The following is a 21707-nucleotide window of genomic DNA, read 5'->3' as shown; positions in this document are numbered from 1 at the left end:
GCAGAGAATCATATAAAGTTTTTCATTAAAGATGAAATCTGGCATTTTTTGTACTTTATTAAAGGTGCAGTCTGTAATTTTTAGCTCTTTATTAAAAGGTGCAGCACAAAATGTTTTAGTCCTATATTAAAGGTGCAAGCTTTAATTTTTAGTTCTTCATTAAAGGTGCAATCTGTAATTTTTAGTTCTTCATTAAAGGTGCAGTCTGCAATTTTTAGTTCTTCATTAAAGGTGCAGTATGTATTTTTTAGTTCTTCATTAAAGGTGCAGTATGTATTTTTTATTATTTCATAATAAAGTGCAGCCTGTAATTTGTATTTCTTTATTTAAAGGTGGACCCCGAATTTTTTCAGTACTATATTAAAAGGTGCAGTCTGTAATTTCTATTTCTTTATTAAAAAGGTACAAGCTCTAGTTTTCTGTTATTCATTAAAGGTGCAATCTGCACATCTCTGTGTGTGTGTGTGTGAGATTCTTACATAAGCGAGCTGAAGGTCTTCTCCTGGTAAATCTGGTTCCGAACGTAGTCGATGTATGCAGGGAAGTTGTGCTGTGCGTGATAATTAATGATATCACAGATATCAGTGAGGAGAACATTTTCATCCAGCCGGTCCTCCAGGTCCTTAAGAAACCTGACAAATTCAGCCATGTTTAGTTCATCAAGTCTCACAACATTTCCTCAGCAAGACACAATGCCTTACTGTTTTAAAAACTTTTTTAATTGAAAGAAATGTCAGACTCTGTGACTCACTTCTCACTGACTTCTCGGATGCGCAGGATGTTGGAGAAGAGAGTTTTCTTGTCTCGGTTAATAAGATTCTCATTGAGTTCTCGTGACTCCATGAAATGGTCGGTCAGGACACGCAGGGAACGCAAGTACGACACTTCTGATGTCAAAACCTCGAACATGCTCTAGACACACAAACACAAAACAGGTCAGGGATATCTACACACACTTCTTCTGCGGTTAGAATCATACAGAAAGCTAGGAAAGGTTAGATCATGTCCTTACGTACCTTAAATAACCCCTGGGATTTTAAGCAAGCTAACATTTAACATTTTAACATCTAACATTTAAAATTTTCTCCACAGACCAAAAAAATGAGTTTCCTCCTGTTTGTGTTGTGTCCATGTTGATAATTGTCATTTCTTAGTATACAGTGGTGTTAATATGAAGCTCATATGAAAGTAGACGCTCAGGACTTTGTTTCATCAGGACTTCTGTTTTTGTTTCTCTACAACACTAGAGGTGTTATATTCATAGAAAAGTTCTAAAAAAAAAAAAAAATTTTTTCCACACAAATGTTTGTATCTTCAGAGTAAATGTTGATATCAAACCCATTTCTGCTCTCTGAGATGCTCCAAGGGTTTGTTCATCTAAAAACCAGCTCGGATTTCTCTTCAACACTAAAATTCAGTGTAAGATAAAAACACGTCTGAAAGAAACACGCTGAAAGAAAGTGACTCACTCTAGATCAAGAAAATCCTTCGTGTATTTAAACCGAATGAAAACGTCCCATAATTTCTGTTCTGTTTCCAGCAGAATGAAACACCGGTGTACTGGTAAAAAAGGTTAATAAACTTTTGCATGCTGAAAAGATTTAGACACGAAACCTCAGTAGTGTCAGTAAAGCTGCTGTATACAAATCTGACTTACTTTTGCTTTAAAAACAGTTACTAAATACTTCTCCATCCACTCTCTATCATCTTTTTCTGTTTTTTTATCACCTCCTGGTATTTGACTTCATCTGGCGTGATGGTGTTCAGGATGCCGCTCTCTCGGACAGTAGGTTGGTCCTGCCACAACGTCATCTGAGAAGATACAGGACTGCTTCTCGGACCTTCAGCACCCGAGCCCGAGCTGGTGCTGATCCGCGGGGGTCCGTGATCCATCGGGTAATCAGCGCTCGTCTTACTGATGCTACGACACACCGTCTGCCGACGGATCTCCTTCGATATGAAGGTTGCAGTGTAAATCTGGTACAGTAGCTCTGAATTATGAAAGAAAAGTAAACTTAATGTACATGGAATAACTGCCTATTTAAAGCAGCTCTGTTAAAAATACTGGATATTGAATTAAAGGTGCAGTCTGTAATTTCTTAAAAGAGACCCGGGACCTGTCATAATCGTATAATTTATGAAATTTATTCCTAAACTATAAAACATGAACGTGATATCTTAATTCTCAATTAAAGGTGCAGTTTGTCATTTTTAAAATTGGTCCCAGCCCTAATTTAGCAACATCAATTCATAGATACTTTTAAATTAATTATAGTATTTACTTTATATGTATGTATCTATATATCTAAGCAATGGACGGCTTTAGTTCCTGTTTACCTTGTCAGACCAGAATTAGCTCAAACACCCAAAACCCCCCAACCCATCGCCCCAGGGGAAAAAAAGCCGGTTGTGCCTGAACTCTCAACAGATATGTAGGTCCAAAACAGGTTGTGGGGTCACTTGGTATAAAAAGACCTACCCATGTTTACATTACCATTACATTTCAGAGATGGGGATCATTACTAACTGCCCCTTTAAATCAATCCCTACACCAGCTATTTAAAACTTTGAAACAGACTTTGAAGTAAGTATCAATCATGCTGAAACACCATTTGGACACAAAACAATGAAGTGCTTTGTAAGAGGTACAGAATTTGGATTTACACCCCAACGCTGTGGAATTCTTGAATCTGATTGGTCAGAAAGGGTTTGTATTAACAAAGACTTTTTAATATTTTTTTTGTTTCTTCTATAATATTTGTTTTTTCTTTAAATGTGTTTGTAATTTGTTGTTGCATTCAATTATTTTTCATGCTTCTTTAAAATGTGCAGTCTGTAATTTGTACTCCTTCATTAAAGGTGCAGTCTGTAACTTTTTATATCTCCATTAAAGGTGCAGTCGGTAATTTTTACTTCTTTATTGAAGGTGCAGTTTATAATTTTTACTTCATTAAAGATGCAGTCTGTAACTTTTACCTCTTCATTAATAGTAAATTCTATAATTTTTACTTCAGTAAAGGTGCAGTCTGTAGTTTTTAGTTCTTCATTAAAGGTGCAGTCTATCATTTTTACTTTTTCATTAAAGGTGAAGTCTATAATTTTTACTTCTTTTTTAAAAGTGAATTCTATATTTTTTATTTCTTCATTAAAGGTGCAGTTTGTAATTTGGGGTTCTTCTTTAAAGGTGTAGTTTGTACAGTGTGTCAGTGTTTTGGTGTAAAAGCTGTAAATTTACAATTTTTTAAACATAACTCTTATAATTGATCAATTGCTTAGTGAAAGGAAATAATATACTAAAGTTATAAGGAAATAATATACCTTCTGGCATATGAGCCTCCATATCAACCGACTTCTGTCGAGAGAGTGCAGCAGAGCGTCTGGGAACAAAAGAAAATAATACAGAATTATGCAGAAAGTCCATTTAAAGAAATATGTAAAACTATGCTGAATTTATGAGGGATGTTATTACCTTGGCTCCTTGTTTTCAGCATCTCCACCACTGCTCTGATCATCTTCACCTGCTTTTTTCAACAACAGTCAAAAGAAATTAGAAAATGACAAAGAAAACTAGATTTGTAAAGTTCGTCGCGACAATCTTTGATGTTGGCTTTGACGAGGCAAGTATTCGCAAAGGCAGCTGCTTTTTGGAGGCGAGTGGACATAAGGGTCAGTGTTACTTTTGGAGGCATGTGGACAGAAAGATAGGGTGCCAAAACATCTGGAGGCAAGTGGAGACGAGCATGTGACGTCATTCGAATACTCCTGAGGAAGTTCCCCTCATTGGGCTGAGTGTTTTGATATGTTCATGTTGTGCTAATTTTTGATTTTCACGTGACATCATCAGAATACACGTGAGGAAGTTCCTCTCATTGTTCTGAGTGTTTTGATATGTCACATGTCCATGTTGTAAAAAATGTTTTGATTTTGCATATTTTGGGTGCGGGGCTGTGGCACAACCGGAAGGCCAGTCGGTACACCAATATAAAAGTTTGTTCAGAGTATCACCCTAAAGGAGCTGGTCGAGTTTGGTGTAGATGGTTCGAAAGCTTGCCAAGTTATAAACCTCCAAATTTATAGTATATGGAAAAAAAGGCCAATTTGAGACCCGGTACTGGAAGTACCGGTACTCGGATCGCTTAGAAAAGTAATAGCAACAAACTTCAGACCAGGATCTACAACATATCCGAATTTGGTGCATGTGGCTCGAAAGCCCTAGGTCGCATTAAATTTTATAAATTTTCGTCTAAGCTTAAATAGGAAAACAGAATGTTGGCAGTGTATCATCACCAACACTAAATATAAAGTGATCGTTATAAATGCAGGTTCAGTCTGTCATTTTTGTTTTTTCTTTAAATGTGCAGTTTGTAATTTTTATTTATTTATTAAAGGTGCAGTCTGTGATTTCTTTTTCAGTTATTCACTGTGGGTGCGGTCTGTAAATGTTAGTTATTTACTAAAGGTGCATTCTGGATTTTTTTGGTTATTTGTTAAAGATGCAGTCTGTTATTTTTACTTCTTAATTAAAGCTGCAGCATGTAATTTTTCATTAAATGTGCAATTTGTATGGTGGAAAATAAGTAGAAATCAAGAGGTTTGTGTCCAAAAAGTTTTGCAAACAGATGCTTTAAGAGCTCCTCAAGTGCTCAAACAGCTCATTCACGTTTAAATGAATAATAAACGAATTTTAGAGAAATTAAAACTAAAATTCTATTTTTAAAAAAAAAAGTGTTGAATCTGTATTGTGCATGGATAAAGTTTGCATTTAAAGTAGCTCTCTTAAAAAATATACCTGCTGTAAAATCGTTGTTACTATGGCAACCAGAAGCAGGATTAACCAGTAGTTTAAGAGTAATTAAGCATCGATTTTTAACAGTGTTAGCTTTTTTGAATCACCTTTACTTATCAGATTGAGGTTGCTCAGGCGTCTGTCGTTGGAGGTTCTGGCTGGAGGAAGCGGCGGAGGACGAACCGGCTGCAGGCGATCGCCAGATCCGTTATCTGCGGAGGACAGCTTTGGCATTTGGGATGCTCCTGGAAGTGGCAGTAGAGGAACTCTTCTGGGAATGCATCGACCTTTGGGTTTATGCAGAGGCATTCGAGGTGGAACGGCAGGAGGATATTTATTCAGTTGGATTTCAGGCACGGTAAAATTTTTCTCCATTGTTTGTTTGCAAGGAGTTATCAAATCAATCGTGGCTTCATAAATGGACTCCTCCTCTGACGCGGAGTGGGTCTTATTGAGGTGCGGAGGCAGAGAGTTGATAGATTTAAGCACAGCCTCGGGACCGGGGTCGGATTTCCTCCTCAGCTGTCGCTCGATGATATTCAGCGTCGCCTTGAAGTTGCTTCTTCTGTTGTCCTGGGATTCGTTCAGGCTGTAATCTGACTCTGAAGACACGCTCTCATACAGCTCTGAATCTGGTTCATCGACTTCGCTCTCGCTCGATTCCTCAGGGACCAATTCTTCGTCCGAATGTTTGAGCTCCTCTTTCCCTTCCTCGTCCTGCTTCTCGGATATCTGCACCCACACCAGCTTCATGCCAGGACGCTGCAAGTGACACACACAAGTGCAGTTCTTCTCACAGCTCGGTTCCTGATCTGACCTCCACCTCGCGCCCTGCTGCTCCACCTCTTTTCCATCCGGGGCTGAGAAAGTGAGAAAACAAGAAGATTGGTCAAAAGTTTTAACACCCCGTCATGACGCATTTCTTTGTACTATCTTCCAAGAATAAAGAAGACATAATTATTATACCACTATAAAAATAAACACAAGAAATACCAAAAATATATTAAGAAAAACATTTGGACAGCATTTCTGATGAAGCTCTACACACTCTTAGCACCTTTTCAAACATTCATTCATTCATTTTTTACCGCTTATCCGAACTTCTCGGGTCACGGGGAGCCTGTGCCTATCTCAGGCGTCATCGGGCATCAAGGCAGGATACACCCTGGACGGAGTGCCAACCCATCGCAGGGCACACACACTCTCATTCACTCACACACTACGGACAATTTTTCCAGAGATGCCAAATCAACCTACCATGCATGTCTTTGGACCGGGGGAGGAAACCGGAGTACCCGGAGGAAACCCCTGAGGCACGGGGAGAACATGCAAACTCCACACACACAAGGCGGAGGCGGGAATCGAACCCCCAACCCTGGAGGTGTGAGGCCAACATGCTAACCACTAAGCCACCGTGACCCCCACCTTTTCAAACAGCTTTATAAAATAAAGGCGAGTGAAATTCTTTCTTCACATATCCCAAGTTTGGATCTTTGGGTTAGAGCACAGGATAGTGCATGATACAGCATCCCTGGAGGGTTAAGGGCCTTGCTCAAGGGCCCAACAGTGGCAGATTAGCAGTGCTGGGGCTCGAACCCTGAGCCTTTCATCAACAACCCAGAGCCTTAACCACTTGAGCCACCACTGAATGATGAGTGACATGTGACACGGTCAAGTGACCGACTGTATAACCTCCCATACAGTCCGCATACACACACTCATGTATCAGCAGCTTACAAAACTAACTGAAAGGCCTGAGATTAAAAACCTGTGACTTTCTAGTGAGTCTCCCAATCCCTTATGCTGCCTTTGGAATTATAAAAAAAAAACGAGTTTTCCACTAGGACGTCGCACATGAATGATCTCTCAGTTTAGTACTCTCAATTATTTTGAATAATACCTCAGTTTCTAGTCCTAAACTTTACAATTTTCTAAATGAGATTAATTATTAGTACTTGCCATTTTGTTCACATCGATTTACGCAGATTTACGTAGCAATCAGTCTATGCATCTTGTACATTTATAGACCGTTTAATAAACCTGACCATGTTTCGTGTCCTTTTCAACACCACAGCATGTGAACACGACCCGCTCGTAATTACCCAGTCTTAACCTCTGAGTTGTGTGTGCATGTTCGCAGGCCAAAAAACGTGACAATTTAAAACGCCTTCTAAAGAAAATGTGGCCCAGCGTGTGTATATCTGGAACCGTACATCAGCTGTCGATCATTTCTGCTATAAAGAAAGCTTGTAAAGGCCCCGAGTACACCGCAGAAACCACAACAGTAATGTGTTTCACAACAAAAATGAAGGTTAATCTCTTTGTCAAATCCTTTAATCCAGGAGCTTTTTGTGTAAGAAACAGCAAATAAGAACGAATCCTTCAGGACAATGTATTACTAAACTGTGCTTAACTTTCACTGTGAAGGAAACTTGTAGGATGGTTGACATTGTAAAGGCTTTGTGGAAGGAAATTGTTTCCATTTAGGAAAGGAGTATCAGGTCTCAGGTATCAGCAGTTTTCTTTTGTCTTTGATGTTAAAGCGAAGCGATAACAGGAGCGACAACAGAAACTCGCTTGTTCAGTTGACGTTTTGTAACATTTAACGCAAAGAAATATACAAAAAGTTCATGTTGACTAATTCATCCACTCACTGAGCACTTTATGTACAGGGTTCCTTCTTCAATCCCTCACGGATTCCACAAGATCCGTGTTACTGGAGCAGACGATTACCTTTAATCTACCGTTTAGATGCTTCAGCTCTTTTTGGTGAACTTTCATGCTATGAATCTCTTCCACAACCACCACAAGATGTTCTACTGGATTCAGGTGACTGGGAAGACCACAGAGGAACCCGTGAAACCAGTCTGAGATGACTGTTGCTCTGACATGCAGTGTGTAATGATTATTATCAGGAAGTAGCCATGCGTTGCCATCAATCAGTACTGATGAATGATTCGTATTAACATTCTAAAGTGAGCCTAGAAAGCATTCCCGACACCATTACACCATCTCCACCACCCTATACTGCTGGCTCAAGGCAGGTTGAGTCACGATGTTGGTGCCAAAATCTAACCAGAGCAGCAGAAATCCAGATTCATCAGACTAGTTTCCATCTTCAACCATCCAGCTTTGGTGTCCACTGCAGTCCAGTTTTCTGTTCTTGGCTGACAGATGCTTGCTTTTATGAAGATCTCAGCATATTATATATATATATGATGTTATCCGTTGCTCTGCTGCTACATGATTGGCTGATTAGTTGAGTCTAGGTGTTCCTAATAAATTGCCCAGTGAGAGTAAAGGTTTTGAAGGCTGATGCATCTGCTTCATTACTAACACACTGATTTATTATGTATATCTTGGAGAATCGTTCTGACCATAACTTCCACAAAAAAGTTGTCCGACTACGACAGCACCGTTACAAATCCCCACACCCTCGATCCTGTTTACACCCCAAACACACACATACACACACACACACACCTCATTCCTTACTTACTCCCAGCTGCTCAGACTTCCTCCAGAAACGGCAAATATTTTTCTTACCGTGCATTTCGTCAAGAAGATGAGCAATCCCGCTGAGAGAACGGATCCACCGATGCATAAACACTCTACTACCAAATAAACACTGCTCTCAGACGTTATCAGTCAACTAATAAAACATTATCCTGAAATATTTAGATATTTAAAGTGAAATGAATGATCTGCTAAGAGACCACCGGCAGGACGGTGCTGCTAGAATCCACTGATAACTCGACTGAGAAGAAACTGCTCGACGTCCTGCTGAACCTGAACGACTGGGTGTGTGGGTCCTAGATAAAGAATCAGATAGAAGATCGGTATTTAACTACTAGAGTGTGCTAGCTAGAAACAGTAGTCTAATTGTAGTCAATAGTAGTCTAATTGAGCGTATGGTCAATTTCCTCATCCAAACTTTCATTAAGACTTTAATTAAGCATTGTTGTATTTTCCACTAAATTCCTCATTCACACTGACATGCATTTGAAATATCTCTAGAAATACTAATGACAGACCAGCGATTTTAAAAACACGCACGTGGACAAAATTGTTGGTAGCCTTCGGTCAATGAAAGAAAAACTCCCAATGGTCACAGAAAAAACTTTAATCTGACAAAAGTAATAATGAATAAAAATTCTATGAATGTTAACCAACGAAAGTCAAACATTGCTTTTCAACCATTCTTCAACGGAATTATTTAAAAAAATAAACTCATGGAACAGGCCTGGACAAAAATGATGGTACCCCTAACTTAATTAATTTAATTAAGTGACGTGACATACGGCTAAGTACGGTGACCCATACTCAGAATTTGTTCTCTGCATTTAACCCATACAAAGTGCGCACACACAGCAGTGAACACACACACACCGTGAACACATACCCGGAGCAGTGGGCAGCCATTTATGCTGCGGTGCCCGGGGAGCAGTTGGGAGGTTCGATGCCTTGCTCAAGGGCACCTCAGTCGTGGCCGGCCCGAGACTCGAACCCACAACCTTAGGGTTAGGGTCCCACAACCTGGGATCAAACTCTCTAACCATTAGGCCACGACTTGCACAACATTTTGAGGCAATCACTGCAATCAGATGATTCCTGTAACTGCAAATGAGACTTCTGCACCTCTCAGCAGGTATTTTGGCCCACTCCTCATGAGCAAACTGCTCCAGTTGTTTCCGTCTTTTCCAGACGGCATGTTTCAGCTCCTTCCAAAGATGCTCAATAGGATTGAGGTCAGGGCTCATAGAAGGCCACTTTAGAATAGTCCAATGTTTTCCTCTTAGCCATTCTCGGGTGTTTTTAGCTGTGTGTTTTGGGTCATTGTCTTGTTGCAAGACCCATGACTTGCGACTGAGACCAAGCTTTCTGACACTGGCCAGCACATTTCTCACTAGAATCCCTTGATAATCTTCAGATTTCATTCTACCCTGCAGAGATTCCAGACACCCGCCAGATGCAGCAAAGCATCTATTGATATGCTTCATTTTTCCGTCTGTGAACATAGAGCTGATGTGCCTTGGAAAAAAGTTCCATTTTTGTCTCATCTGTCCATAGGACATTCTCCCAGAAGCTTTGTGGCTTGTCAACATGTAGTTTGACATATTCCAGTCTAGCTTTTTTATGACTTGTGTCCTCCTTGGTCGTCTCCCATGTAGTCAACTTTGGCTCAAACAAAGACGGATGGTGCGATCTGACACTGATGTTCCTTGAGCATGAAGTTCACCTCGGATCTCTTTAGAAGTCTTTCTGGGCTCTTTTGTTACCATTCGGATTATCCGTCTCTTTGATTTGTCATCAATTTTCCTCCTGCGACCACGTCCAGGGAGGTTGGCTCCAGTCCCGTGGATTTTAAATTTCTGAATAATATGTACCACTGTAGTCACAGGAACATCTAGCTGCTTGGAGATGGTCTTATAGCCTTTACCTTTATCATGCTTGTCTATAATTTTCTTTCTAATCTCCTGAGACAACTCTTTCCTTCGCTTCCTCTGGTCCATGTTGAGTGTGGTACAGTACACACCATGTCCTCAGACAACACAGTGACTACCTGGAGCCCTATATATAGGCCCACTGACTGATTACAAGATCGTAGACCCCTGTGATGCTAATTAGTGGACACACATTGAATTAACACGTCCCTTTGGTTACATTATTTTCAGTCTTTTCTAGGGGTACCATCATTTTTGTCCAGGCCTGTTCCATGAGTTTATTTTTTTAAATAATTCCATTGAAGCATGGTTGAAAAGCAATGTCTGACTTTCATTGGTTAACATTCATAGAATTTTTATTTATTATTACTTTTGTCAGATTAAAGTTTTTTCTGTGACCACTGTGAGTTTTCTTTCATTGACCGAAGGCAACCAACAATTTTGTCCACATGTGTATATCTGTATATTATTTGCGTACAATACGATTTTATATACATATATATATATATATATATATCACATACTTTTATACTTATGTATATATACTTTTTTTTTATATTACTTTTTATACCCGTTTTGTTTTTTCTATTATTTAGATTTTTAATCTTTTGTTATTCTTTTCTATTGTCCTATCTATCTATCGATCTATCTATCTATCTATCTTTCTATCTATCTATGTGAGTGTTAATGAAATGAAAACAAAGTGCCCACAGATCATCACATGGGCTGTTATTATAGAAACACACCGACTGCTCACGACATTCTTCTCATTTCCTCTACAATCCTGGACTAGTGTAGTTGAAATTGTCTTCATGAAGAATCACTTCCTGTACCGAGTCCTGTCAGACTGCTTAATTATTATTTATCGTTTGTAAAATGAAACCAGTCGGAAAGCATCAAGAAAAGCAAGGGCTGTTTTTATGCTAGTGAACATGAGGTTAATGACGTCTCTGTCAGGTTTCACTGGGATCCTGTTAAAAAAGTTATAGTAACATCCAAAAAAGCCAAGTGGGAATTTTCTTAGTTTGTGCCCCACTTACAGTCCTGCAGCCATAAATCAACCAGCTCATTATGTACAGACCCCCCTTCACCGTCTCTCTCTCTCTCTCTCTTTCTCACACACTATTTCTATCTGTCTGTCTAGCTCTCTCTCTTTGTGTCTCTCTCTCTCTCTCTACCTCGATCTGTCTAGCTCTCTCTCACTGTGTCTCTCTCTCTCTAACTCTCTCACTCTCTCTCTCTACCCCTATCTGTCTAGCTCTCTCTCGCACTATTTCTATCTGTCTGTCTAGCTCTCTCTCGCTGTGTCTCTCTCTCAGTCTCTGTCCCACTCTCTCTATCTTTCTGACTCTCTCTCTCACCTCCACTCCTTTTGTTAATAATTACACACCTTCAGAGGACATGAAGTAGGGCAAAGCAGAAGCTGTTGGAGGAAACACCAGCAAGCGCAAACATATACAGGGAAGTACGACAAATTAAATGTGACCCTGTTAGTACTTTATATAAATATATATAGATGCCAGCTTTCACTTTCACACCCACAATAAAGGTTTCAGTAAAAAATAAAACTACAAAAAAAAAAAATACCACTAAATGCTGATAAGATACACTTCCGGATTTAAGGAACTCCAAACAAGGGATTGGAAATAAAAATAAAAAAAAGCTAAAACCTGAACGGTTCTTCGGTTTGTCTTGCTACAGAACCCAAAAAGTCCAAACAACCCCCGAACCTGCGACGGAGAACCAGAGAAAAACTCTTATTTCTTTCTAAATAATGGAATTTTTATTCCTTAAAAAGATTAATGAACTATAATTTTAGACAAAAAATTTAATCCTGAAAAAATATTTAAAAAAAAAACAACAAACTATTTTTTTTTTTTTTTTTTATGATTTAGAATTTTTGATCAATTTTGATAAAAAGTTTTAAACATATTAAAAGCTTAAAAAATAGACGTCCATCTCTGTAGCAGATCTTCGTACTTTCTTGCCTACTTTACTGTGCTAAAATATTTTGGAGGGTGGATTCACTTTTAAGGAATTCTTAAAAACTCTTAAAACACTTAACCAATGATTTTCTGGCGTAGACATTCAGTTTTATAAAAAAAACAAACAAAACAAAAAAAAAAAACGCTTTCTCCGAACCTACATCTTGTCTGTTGTTTTTTGTGTCGTTCTCCTCTGCTGATTAAATCATTATTGCTGGTCTTTGTGGCCTCGTCACGCCTAAACGCCCGTGGCCACTGTCCTATAACGCTCTTAGACCTGGCACTTAGCAGCGCTGTCACTTTCTTCTGCACTGAGCCTCTGTGTTGAGATGATCCTCCATCATCCACAGCTTCCAGAACATTCTGTTTAATCTTACTCAGCTTTCTCTTTATGCTCTCAGCCATTTCTATACAACGCTATAAAGACAGACCAACATCGACTGCACTAGTGGACTGAATTGTTTGTTGTCGAGCTACTCGATGTTTAAAGTCTTATCAGAGCTGTTTCAAGGCCAAAGTCACAGCAATAAAGGAATAAACCTGCAAACAGAAAGATCTGAGTGATTTATTCGTCCGTAATGCGCTGAGATGCTCGCTGGCAAAATCCCAAACTGCTTCATAACCTGCACTCAGAAACGGTCTTAAATATTCCATAGATAAATGATGCGGAGATTCGTCTCTGCTGTCTTCGCTGCCTTTACTCTCTCTTTGGACGTTACAGGAAAATAATCAATATTTTAATACAATGTTTTATGACAATGTTTTTTTTTTAAATTGTTATAGTTACATTCAACATCCACTAAACAAGCAGCAGCTGTACATGAGTCCTATTTATAAAGATACCTGATATTTTACAATACAATCAAAATACATTTATGTAGAGTGATTTACTCGTTTATGGGTTTTTTGTGTGTTTTATGTGTGTGTGTGTGTGAGAGATAGAGAGTAAGTGTGTGTGTGTGTGTGTGTGTGTGTTCGTGCGAGTAAGTGATTGTGTGTGTGTGTAAGTGCGTTTGTGTGTGTGTGTGTGAGAGATTGTGTGTGTGCGAGTAATGATTGTGTGTGTGTGTGTGCGTGCGAATAAGTGATTGTGTGTGTTTATGTATCTGTGTGTGTGTTTGTGTGTATGTAAGTGTGTTTGTGTGTGTGTGATTGTGTGTGTGTGAGTAATGATTGTGTGTGTGTGCATGCAAGTAAATGATTGTGTGTGTTTGTCTGTGTGTGTTTGTGTGTGTGTGAGTAAGTGCGTTTGTGTGTGTGTGTGATTGTGTGTGTGAGTAATGATTGTGTGTGTGTGTGTGTGCGAGTAAGTGATTGTGTGTGTTTATGTATCTGTGTGTGTGTTTGTGATTGTGTGTGAGTAATGATTGTGTGTGTGTGTTTGTGTGTGCGTGCGAGTAAGTGATTGTGTGTGTTTATGTATCTGTGTGTGTTTGTGTGTGTGTGAGTAAGTGCGTTTGTGTGAATGAGTAAGTGATTGTGTGTGTGTAAGTGATTGTGTGTGTGTGTAAGTGATTGTGTGTGTGTGTGTGTGTGTGTGTGTGTGTGTGTGTGTGTGTGTGTGTGTTAGAGCTCTACCTGATCGTGTACCATCTGTGGCGTCTCCTGAGGCTGAGTTCTGCTCCGTGTCTTTTCTCAGGGACTGGCGTCTCTTCAGGGGCAGCGGTGGTGGCCGTTCAGCCTCGGCCTGAGGAAGAGTCCTGGTTTTAAGTCTTGGTCTGACTGTAGGCGCTAGCTTCGCTTTCTTTTTAGGTTCAGATTCACTCGCAGGACACAAAGCAGGAGGCTTAACATCATGATGGTTAAACTTGGTGACGATTTCATGAACTTTCCCGCTGTTTTTATTCAGCGTGTCCTTGTCTGTGAGCGGTGTGTCTGAGGTGTTTGTGTTGAGTTTGGAGGGGATTATAGGTTTCTGTTTAAGTTCAGGTTTGGGAGGAGGTTGCGATGCTTCCAGAGTCGACATGATACTACGAGCAGGAAATAACCACGGAGCATGGAGCTGGAGCAGACGGTCACTCCACGGAAGAGTTTCCCAGCTTCATCCTGCAGGAAAAGGACTTTTCAGTGACGACAGGAAGTGGACGTGTATGAATAAAGCAAAAAGAAGAACTTCTTGCAAACTCTAAAAAACTTTGAACTTCTATTTGATCAATAATTCATGATTTATATTTCAATCAAATTCCTTAATGCATTCATTGCCTGTGCCTATCTCAGGCGTCATCGGGCATCAAGGCAGGATACACCCTGGACGGAGTACCAACCCATCGCAGGGCACACACACACACTCATTCAATCATGCAATCATAAACTAGGGACAATTTTCCAGAGATGCCAATCAACCTACCATGCATGTCTTTGAACCGGGGGAGGAAACCGGAGTACCTGGAGAAAACCCCCGAGGCACGGGGAGAACATGCAAACTCCACACACACAAGGCGGAGGCGGGAATCGAACCCCCAACCCTGGAGGTGTGAGGCGAACGTGCTAACCACTAAGCCACCGTGTCCCCCTCCTTAATCCATACAAAATTAAAACAATGTGTTAGTAAGAAACCATGGAGACTGACACTGAAAACTTCACCTTTTTAAAAACTATACACGTGTCTACAAAAAGTCCCTCTGAAGGAGCTGTTGATATGGAAACTATGACCATAGCGCATGCATTAATATAAACCTGCGATTTGTAGCTGCACGACAGTCCGAATTCTGACCAATCAGAATCCAGGAGTTAACAGTGTTGTCAAATAAAGAGATTAAAAATATATGATACTGAATTGACAGGGTTGCCAGGTTTTTGTAATACAACTTATATAGTTAGTAGTAATGTATAACAGTTATATACGTATTTCACTTTTAAGTAACACGTGTAAGAATAACAAGGTCTGTAAAAAAAATGATGAAACGACAACTATTTTATTTATTTCACTTGCAAATAATTTTCAATTACTTCCTCTCTTGAGGCGAATCGCAGTCAAATCGGCTTACATGCACGTTTTTGTGTCTACACACATGCTGTTTGTGAAGGCAACAAAAAAATGCAAAATATGCTAAACAACCTGTTAAACTTTTTTTTAAGAGTAAAAAAAAACATGCGCACAATACGAATCATTATTCAAAGACCTGGCAACCGCTGACTCTGTTGTTACCTATGTTTTATGATTTCATCAGAATAAAAAGCAGATTATTATTTAGATTATTCGAATTATCCGAATATTCGCTGCAGGTTGCCTTACACAGTCTCGAACCCTCAGTGATGGCAGTATTTATATCCATTATTTCTGGATGCACATGAAACATTGACACGGTTCCCTGACATCGACTTGTCTTGACATTTTCACTTCTCATGCTCTTCCTCTCACGCTTTTTAAGGGAAAAAGGGCGTTTCACCTTTGGCCTTGTATTCTGGCAGTGCCGAGGTTTTCCGTACTGAACTTTGGATCTGCTCCGTTTGAGTCATTTCCCAAACGAGTCTGACGAGTTGTTGTACCTGCTCCAGAGTCACGCTTTTGTCCCAAGTGTACACGCAATCCTCCAACAAAAAAGTTGTTTACAGAAAGACTGCTTTACTCCTGCTCTCTCTCTCTCTCTCTCTCTCTCTCTCCGTCTCTCTCTCTCCCTCTTTCTTTCTCTCTCTCTCTCTCTCTCTCTCTCTCTCCCTCCCCCTCTTTCTTTCTCTCTCTCTCTCTCTCTCTCTCTCCCTCTTTCTTTCTCTCTCTCTCTATCTCTCTCACTTACTCTCTGTCTCTCTCTCTCCCTCTTTCTTTCTCTCTCTCTCTCTCTCTCCCTCCCTCTTTCTTTCTCTCTCTCTTACTCTCTGTCTCTCTTACTCTCTCTCTCTCTCTCTCTCTCTCTCTCTCTCTCTCTCTGTCTCTTACTCTCTATATCACTCTCTCTTTCTTTCTATCTCTATCTCTCTCTCTTACTTTCTGTCTCTCTCTCTTACTCTCTGTCTCTCTTTCTCATACTCTCTCTCTCTCTCTCTCTCTCTCTTACTCTCACTCTCTCTCTCTCTCTTTCTCTCCCTCTTTCTTTCTCTCTCTCTCTCTCTCTCCCTCCCTCTTTCTTTCTCTCTCTCTTACTCTCTGTCTCTCTTACTCTCTCTCTCTCTCTCTCTCTCTCTCTCTCTCTCTCTCTCTGTCTCTTACTCTCTATATCACTCTCTCTCTCTCTCTATCTCTATCTCTCTCACTTACTCTCTGTCTCTCTCTCTCTTTCTCATACTCTCTCTCTCTATCTCTCTCTCTTACTATCACTGTCTCTCTCTCTCTTACTCTGTCTCTCTCTCTCTCTTTCTTTCTCTCTCTTACACTCTATCACTCTCTCTTTCTTTCTCTCTGTCTCTCTCTCTCTCTTTCTCTCTCTCTCATCCACATTCTTTTTTCTTCTTTTTCTCATGTTTCATCACGTAACACAATGCTACACCTGCCACACCTGAAACTACATTTATTAACACTTCTGAGAAGTCACACACAGCCACTCCCTCACCCTCTTCTCCTAAAGCAAGAGAACCTCCCAGTCTTGGTCTTATGGATCTTCTGTTTGCTCGCTGCTTTCGTGTGCACCTGAATAAGATCCTTTATTACCTATAGCACGAATAAAAGCCGACGTAAAATATTTGCAGCCGACGTAAAATATTAACCAGGATTTGACATAAGTATCGTAGCCTGTTATAATAGTGATCAGGACAGAATTTGTTACAGGAAAATAACTAGAGGAAAATCTGGTTCTACTTCCTGGAATCACTCCCATTTCCTGCAAGCTTTACTTTCTCTGTGAGTTAATAAGACATTAACGCTTCTTTATGAAACATTTTAATACGTTTATTATTGGGAATGAGAAGTTGCTATAGCAACAATAGCCTATTAGAATGAGCGCTTTAATATAATGGGAATAACTTAAAGTCGCACTGCTTCATAGAGAATTGAAAGTCATATATTATTAATTAGTTAATCATAAAAAATTAATTCATTACAATTTATTGGTTTGTACCAATGCAAAATGTAGCTGTAATGTATCACGCAGAAATGATGAAAAAATTATTTCATTAAATTGGACATAATTATGAGCCCTAAACAAGGCCGGCTCACTTGATTGACAGTTTTAGGTAACTCACATACTTGAAATGTTTTTCCTTTTATTACCTCAAACAGATGTTCGATAGACATAAAATCATGATTTAACCCTTTTATAGAAGGTCAGGGACAATTTTTCAGACTCTTCGCTCTGTTGATGACAGATGACACTAGTTTGGCTATTTATTCGAGACATATAGCGTTTTATTTCGAAAATCTCGAGTCAATATTATATCTAGACATTTGTTTTGGATTTTAAAAACTCTGTAATAAATATAACAGCTTGGATGATGGTTAGTTTTTAAACAAGTGAATTATTGTTGGTGCAAAATAAAAATGAATGTTTTGGGTGTGCAGATTGAGCTTTGATGGGGAAAAAAATATTATTAATTGTTAATGTTTATGGTTTATTCAGTTATGGTTTAAAGCAGTACAAAATAATAATTAAAATATATAATTAAAATAATAAATAAATAAATAAATAAATAATAATAATAATAATAATAATAATAATAATAATAATAATAAGATATGTGTATAAATAAGTTTAAATACGGGGCAGAAACCTGTAGTTTATGTGTGTGTGAGTCTGTGTCTATAAATAAGTAGTCTGTGTGTATGTAAATTAGTGTAATTTACAGATAGGATACTCATATGCAGTATATGTGTGTGTGTGTGTGTGTGTGTGTGTGTGTGTGTGTATTAATGGACAATATACTCACCTATAGACTGTGTGTGGGTTCACTGCTGTTAGACATCCAGGGTCCAGATTAAATCCTTCATAGAAAGAAACCGAATCCAAGTCTTCCAGGATAAATCACGTACCTGCCGACTTTAAACACACACGTTTCCACACGTCGCTTCTGTTTTAAACACCAATCCTTTCCTGTATCCTGTCGACACACAGTTCTGTTTATTTTAATCCTAAGGATGGTGGACTTGATCCGGGACTGATGCTACACACTGGACCTTTGTTGTTGATCCCAGTGATGAGGATGTGGTCTTTGTTTTCCTGCCGGTGTCCCCCCTCTATCTCGCACACACACGCACACACACGGTTCACTCAGCTGCTCACACTCCCTGTATTACAATACCCCGCCCCCATCGCCACGCCCACTGCTTATCTAACCACGCCTTTGTCTCCCCCCGTCCTGTTTGTGTGTGCGAGTGTGTGTATGCTTGTGTGTATGAGAGAGAGAGAGAGAGAGAGAGAGAGAGAGAGAGAGAATGTGTGTGTGTGCGTGTGTGTGTGTGTGTATGAGAGAGAGAGAGAGAGAGAGAGAGAGAGAGAGAATGTGTGTGTGTGTGAGAGAGTGTGAGAGAGAGAGAGAGAGTGTGTGTGTGTGTGTGTGTGTGTGTGCATGTGTGTGTGTGTGTGTGTGTGAGAGTGTGAGAGAGAGAGAGAGAGAGAGAGAGAGAGAGAGAGCGTGTGTGTGTGTGTGTGTGCATGTGTGTGTGTGTGAGAGTGTGAGAGAGAGAGAGAGTGTGTGTGTGTGTGTGTGTGTGTGTGTGTGTGTGTGTGTGCATGTGCGTCATTACTGAAGTGGACTCCGGATCAGGATCAGGATCTCCCACAATCCACCACCATTTTTTTTTCTTTTCTTTGGAGGAATATTACTCAATAATAATAATAATAATAATAATAATAATAATAATAATAATTACTCAATTTAATTAAAGTAAAAAATCATCTCATGACTCACAGAGAAATTCTTTCTCTAAATTCTTACTCTAAATTCTCCTTTTAAATCAATGCATCAATCAAAATCGTCCTATAATTACTGATGCACATTTTCTGCATCTTTTATTCACTTATGTATTTCTTTTAATCCCACAAATGTTGGCTGTTTTTTTTATTCTCCGTTGTGACAGTAGTGATGACATGTAACATAATTTATTTTAGTCACCTCTAACTATTCTTCACATGACTTCAGCCTGCAGAACAAATGCTCACTGGATGTTTTTTGTTTTTTGCACCATTTGTGTAAAAAATCCCAGCAGTTTCTGAAACACTTTAAGCAGCACATCCGGCACTAACAACCAGGCCAGAGTTAAAGCAGCATCATTTCTTCATTCTGATGCTTGATGTCAACATTAACTGTTAATGATTGTTTAAATTAATTTAATGAATACTGACTGTATAGAATTCCAACATACATTTATCCATATAATGTATTGTAGAAAAATACAAGTTATTGGTGATTCCGATGTTCTGAAAAGAAAATATTATGTTTTTTAACAAATACTTAATTATACCTTTTAAAAAAAGGTCAAAAGGAAATTACTGTAGTCCGGAAAGCAGGAGGTTTCTTAATACCGCAGCGCCCCCTGCAGGGAAGATTATTTGTTGCACATTCAACAATTTTATTGGTTAATGTCCAACTATTTGTTTTCTGAAACAGTTTAGCCTTTTGTTTTGCTCACCGAAACCCCCCCAAAATAAATACATAAATAAATAAACAAAAATTTCCAACATTCTCAGAAAAATACTCAGAATTAAACCATAATAATAATAATAATAATAATGATAATAATAAAAATAATAATAATAATATACTACAAATTAATATATTTAAAAATATTGAGAAAACAAGTTGGTTTATCTTTAATTACATCAAATAAACTTTTTTTTATTAAATATGCACGATTAGTTGGATAAGGAAAAGGTTCATTAGATACAATAACAATATTAAAAATGTATGTAATATCACACATATAATGTAACCACGTTCAGTATAAAACAATTAAATCATTCCATAAAAAAAAACAAATAAATATATAAATAAATATATAGAAAAATCAACACAAAAAAATCATTACATAAAGTCACAAATAATCAGATATATAAAAGAGGTATGTAATAATTCAACAAATGCATTAATATAATAAGACAAATAAGCAAAATACACACCAAGACTGCCAAACGTTTACATGGCAAGAGAAACATAATCAAATTTAAGATTTGAATCACTATTCGACTCTTATGAGCCGTTGTTTGAAGAACCGACTCTTGGCGAAATGAATCATTCTCAGTGTTTACAGTCAGCTGTCAAGAAATAAAAAAGCGGTTCTTCTTCTCGTCTGATCAGGTTAGTTAAGAAATCATACTTTCTGTATATTTATGCAATTAAACGGGGTTAATAGCTGTATATTTCAGTCTGAACCGTGAATTTATTCAGGGGGGAAAACGATTATAGTAGCAGCGCGTGAGCTCTTTAGCTGTTTACAAGCTAGCGCGCTAACCGTAGATGCGACAGTCGGTGCGCGCGCGCGCGCGCGCGTGTGTGTATGTATATATGTGTGTGTATATATGTGTGTTTGTATATGTGCGTGTGTGTATATATGTGTGTTTGTGTGTATATGTGTGTGTATATGTGTGTTTATTTGTGTATATATATATATATATATATATGTGTGTGTGTGTGTGTGTGTGTGTATATATATATATATATACACATTATATATATATATAATGTGTGTGTGTATATGTATATATGTGTGTGAGAGAGTTTGTGTGTGTGTTAGTGAGATTGTGTGTGTGTGTGTGTGTGAGAGAGTGTGTTTTATACTATAATCACTTTAAGCTGTTTTTATTGCTTAACTTCCCTTAACGCCACAAAACAAACTTATTTTCTTTCGTTTAAATCACACTAATTATTGTATTGCTTCTTAGCTAGCTATAGCATTGTAGCATATATTTAGCATTGCTAAAAATATGTATATTTAATAATAATAATCACAATAACAATCACTAAACTGAAAGCTGTCTTTGCTATTTTATTGCTGACGCTTGTGAAATTATTTCTTTAATTAATTAATTATTATTTTGTAATTATTTTGAAATTAATTATTTTATTGTATAGGTTATGCAAATAATGCTTTGTTTGATTATATTTGCATATATTTGAATATTTAATAAGACTCTGTAAATCTATATATAATCAATATTTATTTCACGCTGAAGAGACTCTTAAGTGAAAGACTTTTACAAAAAAAAGTTTCCTTATCATTTAGTCAGCTGAAAACTTTTTAAAAACTGTTAAATAATTTTATGAACATTTCTGAATACATGCTCAATGTCACCTAGAGTTTTTATATATATATATATATATATATATATATATATATATATATATATATATATGTGTGTGTGTGTGTGTGTGTGTGTGTGTAGATGCACAATTCTATACACAATGTTGTTAAAAAGAGCAAGAATTGTACACGAACAAGACAATAAAGTGTTACATAAGGTAACATCACAGGTTTAAACGGTTTGGATCAATTTATGCAAATGAGGTTTTGTTTATTTAAATATTCATTTGTAAACAAACGATATAAAGTGATGCTTTGTCACAGTGAGATGCCTTTATTGATTATTGAAAGATTTTAATCATTGAAATATAATGCTCTATTATAAA

General features: G+C 38.2%; 2 protein-coding genes across 11 annotated transcripts in view; one reads left to right on the top strand and one right to left on the bottom strand.

Annotated features, from left to right (window-relative positions):
• Positions 1-18361, bottom strand: part of arhgef15b (Rho guanine nucleotide exchange factor 15b) — a 27090-nt gene extending 8729 nt beyond the window's left edge. Inside the window, exons 1-8 of one of the 7 annotated variants that reach the window (XM_060894432.1) lie at positions 18012-18361; positions 13794-14261; positions 4894-5646; positions 3470-3518; positions 3319-3377; positions 1729-1991; positions 752-912; positions 480-632 (exon numbers count right to left, since the gene is read on the bottom strand). In XM_060894432.1, coding sequence (XP_060750415.1) covers positions 480-632; positions 752-912; positions 1729-1991; positions 3319-3377; positions 3470-3518; positions 4894-5646; positions 13794-14181 — 1826 coding nt within the window. In that variant the 5' untranslated portion in view covers positions 14182-14261; positions 18012-18361. The other 6 variants (XM_060894403.1, XM_060894409.1, XM_060894416.1 and 3 more) reach the window with 6 other exon arrangements.
• Positions 16835-21707, top strand: part of hdlbpb (high density lipoprotein binding protein b) — a 27374-nt gene continuing 22501 nt past the window's right edge. For 3 of the 4 annotated variants that reach the window (XM_060894381.1, XM_060894366.1, XM_060894390.1), the window contains exon 1: positions 20286-20378. The gene's annotated coding sequence lies outside the window, so the exon portion shown is untranslated. Of the gene's footprint in view, positions 16990-20285; positions 20379-21707 lie in introns of those variants that run through there. The other variant, XM_060894374.1, reaches the window with a different exon arrangement.

Source organism: Tachysurus vachellii, chromosome 2, assembly GCF_030014155.1.
Source record: "Tachysurus vachellii isolate PV-2020 chromosome 2, HZAU_Pvac_v1, whole genome shotgun sequence".
Classification (NCBI taxonomy): domain Eukaryota; kingdom Metazoa; phylum Chordata; class Actinopteri; order Siluriformes; family Bagridae; genus Tachysurus; species Tachysurus vachellii.
Note: the sequence above shows the minus strand (reverse complement) of the source record. Positions and strands in the feature narration are given on the sequence as shown.